At 68.2% G+C, this 10330-nt stretch overlaps 2 protein-coding genes across 2 annotated transcripts; one reads left to right on the top strand and one right to left on the bottom strand.

Annotated features, from left to right (window-relative positions):
* Window positions 1-1097: 1097 nt before the first annotated feature.
* On the top strand, window positions 1098-4365 carry IL6R (interleukin 6 receptor). Its single transcript, XM_075724505.1, has 10 exons — window positions 1098-1200; window positions 2276-2527; window positions 2613-2736; window positions 2894-3078; window positions 3162-3322; window positions 3409-3553; window positions 3636-3679; window positions 3806-3884; window positions 3990-4098; window positions 4176-4365. Exons 1-10 carry the CDS (start codon window positions 1098-1100, stop codon window positions 4363-4365), a joined length of 1392 nt encoding a protein of 463 aa, XP_075580620.1.
* A 1788-nt stretch (window positions 4366-6153) lies between these two features.
* Window positions 6154-9923, bottom strand: SHE (Src homology 2 domain containing E). Its single transcript, XM_075724514.1, is given in 7 exon segments — window positions 6154-6353; window positions 6776-6895; window positions 6998-7148; window positions 7618-7849; window positions 7851-7927; window positions 8719-8845; window positions 9528-9923. Coding segments are annotated over 7 exon segments (1290 nt in total). The 3' UTR covers window positions 6154-6166.
* Between the last annotated feature and the right edge of the window lie 407 nt (window positions 9924-10330).

Consider the following 10330-nt stretch of genomic DNA (forward strand, 5'->3'; position numbering starts at 1 on the left):
GGACGGACACTGTCCCTGGCACTTCCCCCCAGGCTGCTCCTCTGTCAGTATTCACCTCCACAGTGCAAAGACCCCATCACACGCGAATGTATCACGCCAGAGCCACTGGTGCGGGCAGGCACGGGGGGCGGAGGGGGCTGTGACAGCGCCCTGCCCCCTCCCCCGCCCCTCACCCACGTGTCTTCTTTTTATATAAAAAAAGGTAAAAAAAAAAACAAACCACAAAAAACACCACCACAACAACAACAAAAAAAAAGGGAAGGAAAACACCTCCAAGTTCTACAGAGCGACTTGTTTCTCTCAGTGTTGGCACGGCTGGTTACAGAGAGAGCGCGGGGGGCCGGGCACTGGTGCCGGGGGTGAGGGGTGTCACCGTCCTCCAGCCCCCCGCCTTGGGGTCCTCCGGGACGGGGTGCCGGGTGGGAAAGGGGAAGTGTTCCCTGGTTCCTTCCTGCTTTCTGCGGGAAGCAGGGGTGTTTGCAGGCCGCTGTGATTCACTCCCACGCCGGGGTCTTGCACAACTCTCGGCCTCCGCTTCCTCCCTCCTCCTCCTTCTCCTCGCCAGCTCCCGAGGCACGGGACCCTCTCCCGGGGGTGCGGGTGGGTGTTGTCCCCTCCACCCCAGAGGGGCTGGGGGGGTCCCGGGGCCGCGCTCTCCTTGATACCAAAGAGGAAACCGTTCAGGATGGGCTCTGGTGTGGGCCGAAGTCTATTTTTGGGGAAGTTTGGGGGTTATTTTGTGTTTTTAGGGGGGACGAGGGCGAGGATCGGGGCGTCTAATTTATTACATGTTTCTATATTGCGGAATTGTATCATTTTATGGGTCTACGGAGAAAAAAAAACCCTAAAACCCAGCTTTTTATATATATATATAAAAAAAAAAAGTTCTGTGCACCCTCTGCCGTGTCCTGTGTCCTGCGGGGGGGCGAGCACCCGGGGGCACCGGGGGTCGGAGGGCTCCCCCCCGGCTGGCCCCGCCCCGCCCGGGCGCACGTGCTGCCGCCACGGAGCCGCCCCCGCGCCCCGGTTTCACAACCGCGGGCACCGGTCGCGCCGCGGGCGGCTCCGCCGATGTTTTCCTGCCCGGGGCCGGGCGCATGGCGCGGCCGCCGGGGCCGCTGCTCCCCGCCGCGCTCCTCCTCCTCCTCCTCCTCCTCCTCGCCGCCGCTGCCGGTCCCGGGCGGCCCTGCGGCCCCGCGGGTGAGTGCGATCGGTCCCGGTGGAGGGCGGGGGGGGGGCGGCGGGAGCCCACCGGCACAGTCCTCCCACCCCCGGGGAGGGCGGCGGAGGGGGGGGCACCTCTCCCGGTACCGGGGCCCCACGGGGAGGGGGGAACGCGGGGAACGGTGCCTTGCCCGCCCTGGCGGAGCGCAGTCGGGCCCGGGGAGACGGGCAGGGTGCGGTACGGGGCACCCTGGGGGGTGCTGGGGGTGGGGTGGTGCTGGGTTCTTGGTGCTGGGTGCCGGGTGCTGGGTGGGCGCTGTGTAACGGGCGTTGGGTGCTGGGCGCTGAGTGCTGGGTGGGTGCTGCGTACTTGGGGGTGAGTGCTGGGTGCTGTGTTCTTGGGGGTGAGTGCTGTGTACTGGGTCCCGAGTACTGGGTGCTGTGTGGGTGCTGGGCGGGTGCTGGGTGGGTGCTGTGTACTGGGTGCTGTGTACTTGGGGCTGGGTGCTATGTACTTGGGGGTACATGCTGTGTACTGGGCGCTGGGTGGGTGCTGGGCGCTGCGGACTGGGTGCTGGGTGGGTGCTGGGTGCGTTCCTGGCAGCAGGAGCCAACGGGAACCAGCAGGTCCGTGCTGGCTGGTGACCTTTGCAGCAAGAGCCGGGAGAGCTGCCCCGGGCGGCCTCCCTGGCCCCAGCCCAGGCCTGGCCCTGTGCCGCCGGCCAGCCCGGCCACTTAACCCCTCCAGCACCAGACCCCCAGCCCCCCCGGGACCCCCAGGACCCCCAGCCCACGGCTCTCCCGGAGCCCTGCTCCTGGTTTTCCGCTCCCTGTGCTGCTCAGCTGGGTCCCACCGCCAGACGCCCTACTCGCGCCTCGGCCAGGTGCTGTGGGTGCCGTCCCTGTGGCGGTGGCGGGGGGTCTGCATGCCAGGGGGCCGGTGCCCGGCTGGGTAGGGAATTGCTGGCTCAGCAGGAGCTGCCGCTCACTCCGGCTCGGTGCCTGCGGCAAATACTGACGCCAAGCAGCCGCTGGGCATGGGGAGCAGATGGGACACTCGCAGGGCCTGGGGTCTTGCCTCCATTGCCTGACCCCCTTCTCGTCCCCCCAGGGCTCTCGTGGGACACAGTGCTGGGACGCCCGGGAGCAAACGTCACCTTGACCTGCCGGGAAGGGGGGCCGGCGAACGTCACCGTGTCCTGGCGGGTGGAGGAGCAGGGCATGGCAGCAGGGGGGGGCCGCAGTCGGCGGCTGGCAGAGGGCAACACGCTGTTCCTGCGGCAGCTGCGCTATGAGGACTCGGGGCGCTACGGCTGCTATGCGGGGGGCCGCCCACTGCGCTCCCTGCGGCTGCTGGTGGAAGGTGGGTCCGCGCCAGGGCAGGGGCTTCCCTCACAGCATCGCCTGGTCTGGCGTCCCCCATCCCCCAGCGCCTCCCTACCTTGCAGACCCCCCCGAAACTCCCCGGGTCTCCTGCTACCGGCGGAGCCACGACAAAGATGTCCTGTGCGAGTGGCCGCTGAGGGTGAAGCCGTCCCCAGGGACGCGGGCAATGCTCTGGGTGAAGCAGAGGTGAGCGCCGTCCTGGCACCTACCTGGGGTTGGGACTGCATGGCATGGGATGTGGGAGACTTTACTGTCCCTCCCCACGGACCCTTTCCCCGGTGCCAACCGGGGCTGCCCTGTGCCCGGTGTGTGCCAAAGTCCCAGCCGAGCCACGTCCCCACAGGTTCGTGGCTGAGAATGCCACGGAGCAGCGGTGCCGCTACTTCTCCAAGGCACGGAAGTTCGTTTGCCGGGTGAAGGTGCCACCCGGTGCCGACGACACCAAACCGCTCGTGGTGTCCACGTGCGTCAACAATGGTGCCGGCGGCTCGGCTGGCGAGGACAGGATCATCACCCTTAGCAGCGTCCGTGAGTGCCGCTCCCATCTTGCGGGAGGCCAGGGCAGGCCAAGCGGCACGGTGCCAAGCCCTGAGCCCCTCCTTCCCTGGCAGTGAAGCCCGACCCACCCCTCAATGTGACGGTGGAGGCGCTGGAGAAGGCACCGCAGCGGCTACGGGTCAACTGGTCCTACCCCTCGTCCTGGGACCCCCGCTTCTACTGGCTGCGCTTCCAGGTCCGCTACCGCCCCGAGCCTGCCCAGACCTTCATGGAGGTGAGACCCCCAGTCCCTGGTGTGGGGCTGTCCCCTGGCCCTGGCGAGGCTGTCCCCAACCCCATGCTGCCTGCCGTCCCCTCTAGGTGGACCAGGTGACGACGACATGGCTGGACATCCATGACGCTTGGCGGGGGACGCGGCATGTGGTGCAGGTGCGGGCGCAGGAGGAGTTCGGCCACGGTGCGTGGAGCGAGTGGAGCCGGGAGGCGGTGGGCACCCCCTGGACAGGTAGGAGGGGGATGTGTGGCCCCAAGGCTGGGGGGCTCAGCCTTGGGATCCCCCAGCCTCACGCTTCCCCCTCACCTTGCAGACCCCAGGGACCTCACCTCTGAAATGGGACCCTTCAGCTCGCAGGTAGGGCACGGCCTCAGCCCCAGGCTGATATGACGTGTGGGGCCTCATGTCCCCGTGTGGGATAAGGGGACACCTGGGGTGGGGGGGCTGCCCCGTCCCATCGCACCCCCCTGCCTTCTCTTGCAGTTCCCCATGGAGGATGGCACGTACGGGGTCACACTGCCCCCTGAGCTCTTTGGGGAAGACGCTGCTGATGGTGCTGGTGGTGAGGAGGGGTCCCTGGGTTGACTGCAGGGTGGGGGGGGTCCCGCATCCCTCATCCTGGGTCCCTCATCCCCATGATGAGCCCGTCCCCCCCTCTCTACTGCAGCGGCCATTGTGGAAGCCAGCACTCGCTCCATAGCCTCCCCGTACACCTTCCTGGTGGCTGGGGGGAGCCTGCTCCTGGGCATCGCCCTCTTCGTTGGCATCGTGGTGAGGTGAGTGCCTGGGAGCCGGCGGGGTGGGGGGGCTCCACCTGCCCCCCCTGACCTGGGACCCCTCTCCCCTCCTGCAGGTACAGGCAGACGTGGCGGACGGGCAGGCGGCAGGGGGCCAAGCCGGAGGGCGAGGGGCAGCACATGCTGGTACCCCTGGGCCCCCCCAGCCCCCCACTCAGTGAAACCCCCCTGCTCTTGTCCCCCGGCCCCTCAGCCCCCGGGGCTCTCCACGTCACCAACTTGGACTATTTCTTCTCAGGGCAGTAGCCAGGGGCTGGACACACTGGCAGGCGCCTGCAGGTCAGGTGGGGGTCCCTGGCCCTGGGGGGTCCCAGGGCTGGGATGTGGCCCCGGGAGCAGCCCCACTCCCACCCCCCTATATCCGGGGGTGCCGAAAGCCGCCCCCAGGACCCGTGGCCTCTGAGGATGGGGATCAGCGCTGCCCCCATGCAGAACCAGCCAGCAGGGCCCCCCAAGATGGGTCCCAGGGGGGCAGCTCCAGGGCTGTGGCCAAGCTGGAGTGGCCAGGGGTGAAGGCACTGGAAGCGTGGCCGCGCCGGAGCGTGGGAGCGGGGCCGGGCTCTGCCCGCAGGGCCGGGCGTGAGGGTCCTGTGGGGAAAGGCGTAGCCCCTGCAGTGCCGCAGGGGGCGGGGAGGCGGGGGCCTGGCTGGATCAGCCCCATCCCTCTGTCCCAGCCCCCCCACGGGGCTTATTTTTAAAGCACGTGTTGGGGAAATGTGGCAAAATGTGTCTCAAATAAATGCCTTAGATTTGTAACGGAGCGGGTGCTTTCGAGGGGGGAGTAAACAGAGGGGTGGCTGCAGCCTCCCTCACCTGCAGGTGACTCCGGGGGGTGGTGGGGTGAGGCTGGGCTGTGCAACCCCCGATTGAGGCTGTGCACCCCCGGTCCATGCCCCCTCTGCCTTGCTGTGCCCCCTAACCTGGCCATGCCCCCCCTGCTGTGCCTCCCCATGCCACATACCCTATGCCACTGAGTGTCCCTCCGGCCGTGCCCCCCGCAGCAGCCCACCCCGCGCTGGGTTGTGCAACACCTCGGGGAGCTGCAGCTGCACCCGGGCAGGAAACCACAGGGCAAGGGAAGCGGGTGCCTGGGCACCCTGGGGACACCATGTTCCCCCCGCCCCAGCCGGCCCTACTCTATAAAAAGGCCAGCAGGATGCAGATGTGCAGGTGGGGGGAGCCCCGGTACCCTGTGCCCCCTGAAACCTGGGTGGCTCCTGCCGGCACGAGCCTGGGGCTGAGTCACCTGCTTCTGCGCTCCCCAGCAGGCAGGTGAGCCCCGGGGGGGCGAGGGGCCAGACCCTGGGATCCGCCCTGATGGGTCCCCGGCCCTCGAAACCTGCCCTGGTTTCCGGCAGTGCCATGGCCGTGCTGCCGGCAGAGCGGAGCCTGGCAGCCAGGCCCTGGGCAGGGAAGGGGCTGGGTATCTTGCTGCACCCCTGCCCCACAGCACCCGCACCTGGGGCACCTGTCCATCCCCGTGACCTCGGGGCCCCTAGCCCCATCCCTCCAGCCCCATCCCTTGCCCACTGCAGCCCCCAGCCCCATCCCTTCACCTCTGCAGCCCCCAGCCCCATCCTGTCAGCCTCTTCCCTGCACCTCTGCAGCCCCCAGCCCCACCTCTGCAGCCCCCAGCCCCACCCCTGCAGCCCCCAGCCCCATCCATTGCCCACTGCAGCCCCCCAGCCTCAACCCTTCCCCATCCCCTTCACCTTTGCAGCCCCCCAGGACCACCCGTCTCCTCTCAGCCAACAAGTTTATTTTACTATTTTGTTACACATCCCAATCTCACTGCAGCCCCCTGCCCCGGGCACCAGAGGCAGCCCCACAGCAGGTCGGCTCCGGCACAGGGCAGGCAGGATCCATCCTGGCGCGTGGGCAGCACAGCCCTGCCGGAGTCCAGCGGCGGGCAGCCACCAGGCAGGGCTGGGGACGCGACTGAAGGGTCCTCAGCCAGTCCCTTCCCGCAGCACAGGGCGATCACCGGGGCCGGACCCTGCCCCACACCCTGGGGGTTGCGGACCAGTCTGGGGGGCATTAGTGGGTGCTAATGCAGCTTGCAGTGGACGGGGTGCAGCAGGGCCATGTGCTCGGCCCCCTTGAAGGGCAGCTTCTCGGTGGAGTAGTAGTGCACGACCTCAGGGATGCTGGCGAAGACCCCGCTGGCCTGGCTGAGCGTGTACTTGTTGTCCTTGGTCTGGGCCACGATGATGTGGACGCAGCCCTGGCTGGTCCTGGGCGGCCAGCGGGCGTCAGCGGTGCCGGCGGGCGTCAGCGGTGCCGCCAGCCCCGCGGCGCCCGCCCGCCCCGTGGCCACGGCTGCATCCACCCCTGTTTGTTCCAATCCAGCTCCGATTGTTTCAGCTTCAGGGGCTCCGCTTCCTCAGGAAGGAAACGCCACCGGCGCTCCCGACAATGCGCCGGGGAGGGGGACGTGCTGCCCCCCCGCCCCGCCCCAACGCCACGCCAGGATGCCTGGGTCCCCCCGTGGGTTGCGGGGGGGGGGTGGGTGGGGGTGAGGGGGGTGGTCCTGGGTGCTCCCACCCCACCAGGGCTCTGGTGTGAACAAACAGGGGCTCCAGCTGCAGCATCCCTCCAGGGTGGGACCCCCCCCACCCCGTGAACCCCCCCACTCCACAGCCACTCGGCCACTCACTTGAGCGCAATGGAGTACTTGCCGCTGCCGGTCTCACTGGTGCGCACCAGGTAGCCGGCCTCCCGACATGCTTGCAGCCGGCTCTCTGCCTCGGCCCGCGTGATGGCCCCATGGTACCAGCTGCAGGGGGGCACACCGGGGGGGATGCTGAGCAAAGCCCCAGAACCCCACCACCCCATTTCCCGCCCCGGCTGCCGTGCTTAGCTCAGCCTTGCAACTCACGGCTGCTTCTCCAGTGCCAGGGCGGGGTCCACCCGCTCCCCCTCGCCATGCTCGGCGCCTGCTGGCTTCAGCATCTTGGGGGTCCAGCTCTTCTGGCGTAGGTGCTGCCACAGCACCTCCTCCTTGGGATGCTCCGAGCCCTCGAACTGGACTGGGGGGGGGACACACGAGATGAGCCCCCGAAAGCCTCCGCCATGCCACCTCCATCTCCAGCCCTAGTTCCGTCCCTGTCCCCATCCCCAGCACCGTCTCCATCTCTGTCCCCCTCCTTGTCCCCAGCCCTGTCCACATCCCCATCCCTGTGCCCATCTGTGTCCCCGACCCCATCCAGTCCAACCCCCTCCCGCCATGGGCAGGGACATCTTCACCCAGACCAGGCTGCTCCGAGCCCCGTCCAACCTGGCCTGGAATGTTTCCAGGGATGGGGCCTCCACTGCCTCGCTGGGCAGCCTGTGCCCATGTCTCACCACCCACAGCGTAACAAATTTCTTCCTTATATTCAGTCTAAATCTCCCCTCTTTTAGTTTAAAACCATTATCGCTTGTCCTATCACTACAGGCCCTGCTAAAAAGTCTGTCCCCATCCATATCCCTGTCCCCATCTGTACCCCTGTCCCCTACCTGACAGCGCTTTGACGATCTGCTCCTTCTTCCACTCCCAGGGCTGCTCGTACTCGCCCGCTGGGCGCTCGTCATTCTCGGGCAGGCGCCCGTCCCCGGCCCTTGCCCTGCGCTCTGGGGTCCCCCCGGCCACCCCCTCCCCAGGCTCGTACGGGGTGTCATAGAGCTGTGGCCCCTTCCCCGCCACCTCCTTGCCCCCCGGCCACTTGGCTGGCTCTGGCTTGCCACCCCCCCTCCCCAGGCTCGCCAGGACCGTCCAGCAGCAGGATGGCTTTGACCAGGGGGTCCTTGGAGCCTCGACGGCGGATTTCTGGAAGGAAAAGGGACAGGGGGTCAGGGAGGGGCCCCCACCCCAACGCCTGCCCTCGGGGAGGGATGTGCACCAGGGATGTGCATTGGGAACTGGCTTGGGAGGAGCCAGAGCTTGAAGGCGCCCACCCTTGTGGCACCTGGCCTGCTGTCGCAGCCCCAAGGCTGCCGGCACCGAAACACCCCGATGGGGCCAGCTGCAGTGGCAGGATGCTACACCCCGCACTGGAGCTCGGCCCCGCGGGAGGTCTCCCCGGAGGGATCATACCCCCCCCACCTCCCCCCAGCCACCCGCTTCGCCCCATGGCACTGGGCTCCACCAAACAGCCCGGGCTGCCCCGCACGGAAAAAAACCATCAGCAGCAAATCTTTTATTTCCAGCTTCCGGCCAAGTCAGTTCCTGTTGTTCTGGCCAGCTGGGCGGCCGCCGCACCGGCGGGGGGTTTGCTGGCTGGGGGGCACAGCCGCAGGGGACCCTCAGGGGTGCTGCATTTCCCCCCCCCCCAACACACACAGCGAGCTGGGTGGCATTGAGGGCTTTGCACTGGCCCCGTGCACCCATCAGGCAATGGTGATGGGTCACAGCACCAGCCAAGGGCCCAGCGGGCATGGGTCAGCGTCCGGCCTCTCGCCCGCTCCTTATCTGGCCCCGCGCAGCCACAGGAAGCGGCGAGCGGCTTTCCTGTTCCCGGAGCCTCCCGCGCCGGGCGGCTCCGAGGGCGGCCATGCGCTCTCCCGGCTGGGGACCAGTGCCAGCCGTGCCGCTGCGACATGGCACAGCACGGCACGTACCTGTGATCATCTGCTGGGCATCATAGGGCTCCATATAGCCATCGTTCTCCCCCAGGCGCTCGGCCTCCCTCTGCCCCTTGGTGCGCTTGGCGTCGTAGGGGTCGGCATAGTCCTCCAGGATGATGACCTGGGGAGGGGATGGGCACCGCCAGCCTCAGGGGGCTGCCAGGGGTCCCAGCGGCTGTGCCAGTGGCGGTGGAGTGGGAGGGGGTGGCAGGAGTGCCACCAGCGCAGGCAGGGGATGGGGACACCAGGGTCCCTGGGGGAGGATGGCAGCTCGTCTAGGGTAGATGGAGCCATGTCACAACCCCACGAGGGTGCACCCAGTGGCACCTTTGGGTGGGGGCAGTGCCCATCCCTATGCACCCCAGTGGTGGGGTGGGGATGTGCTCAGAGACCCTTTTGGGTGACACCACCACCGCCTCACACACCACCACCCACCCCCCCCACCCCACCCCCCCGCACTGGCTCCCAGCCACCCTGGTGCTGTGTGGAGGTAAAAGTCCGGCTTCCCAGAAAAGCTTTGCATCAGCCTTTGTTTAAACAGTGGCCGAGTGTTGGGGTCAGGGTGGGATGGGGCACAGCAGGATGCGGTGAGGGGGGCTGCCGAGTGCCCCCCCCACCTGGCAGATGAAGGGCAGTCGGGATGAAGGGAGCTTTGAATGGGATTTGAATGCAGCAGAGCTGGGAGCGATGAAAGGCTGGGGTTAGCCAGGCTAATGAGCTGGAGCCCAAAGTGGTTAAAGCTGCCAGTGCAATGCACTGCCCCAACCCCACCACCACCCCACCCCTCCCAATCCCGCCCTTACCGTCTCTGTCTTGGGGGTCTTCCCCTTGTCCTGCTCAGGGGCAGCCAGGCCAGTGGGCAGGGGCCCAGCGTACCCCTTCCCATTCTTCTCGTGAGCCTCCACCTTGATGAGGCGGTTGATGTAGGTGCCGCAGGTTTTGGGGGGTCCCTCCGGTGCACCCCCCTCCACTCGCGAGTTCTTCCGCATCTTCCCGGTGGCAGCCTGGAGCAGACCCTGCAGGTTGTCCCGCGACAGCCGGCCACCCCCCTCCTTGCCTCCCCCCGGGCCAGCCCGGCAGCCCCCCAGCTCAGCGGCCGAATTCTTGCGGCTCTTGCCCAGGCTACCGCTGCCCGGCCGAGCCCTCTCCGAAACTGTCTTCAGGTTGGAGGGGAACTCCTTGAACCATTTGGCCGCCATGGGGCCGGGAAGGGGCAGGGTGCCGTGGTCCCCCCAGGGCTCCTCGACACCCCACGGCCGCCCTGCCGGCTCAGGGCCAGCTCAGCCGGGGGGCACGGGGCAGCCCGGCTCCCCCCAGCCCCGGGAGCAGGACCCTCGGCACCCAGGGGCCAGCCCGGGAGGGGGATGCAGGCAGGGGGTCCGGGGCCTTCGCCCCCGGCGCGGGCGGGGGGCTCCAGGCGTCCTTCGCCCCCGCGGGGATGGCTGGCGGGTCCCCAGGGGTGCCGGCTCCCGCGTCCCGGGGAGGGGACCGCGTCTCCCCGGGGGTTCCTGGCCCCGGGGAAGGGTCCCGGGGGCGGCCGGGGTCTCTGCTCCAGCGATGGGACGAGGCGGGGGGGTCTCGCCGGGCGTCCGGCCGGGGCGGCCCC

The sequence above is a fragment of the Pelecanus crispus genome, chromosome 22 (genome assembly GCF_030463565.1).
Source record: "Pelecanus crispus isolate bPelCri1 chromosome 22, bPelCri1.pri, whole genome shotgun sequence".
Classification (NCBI taxonomy): domain Eukaryota; kingdom Metazoa; phylum Chordata; class Aves; order Pelecaniformes; family Pelecanidae; genus Pelecanus; species Pelecanus crispus.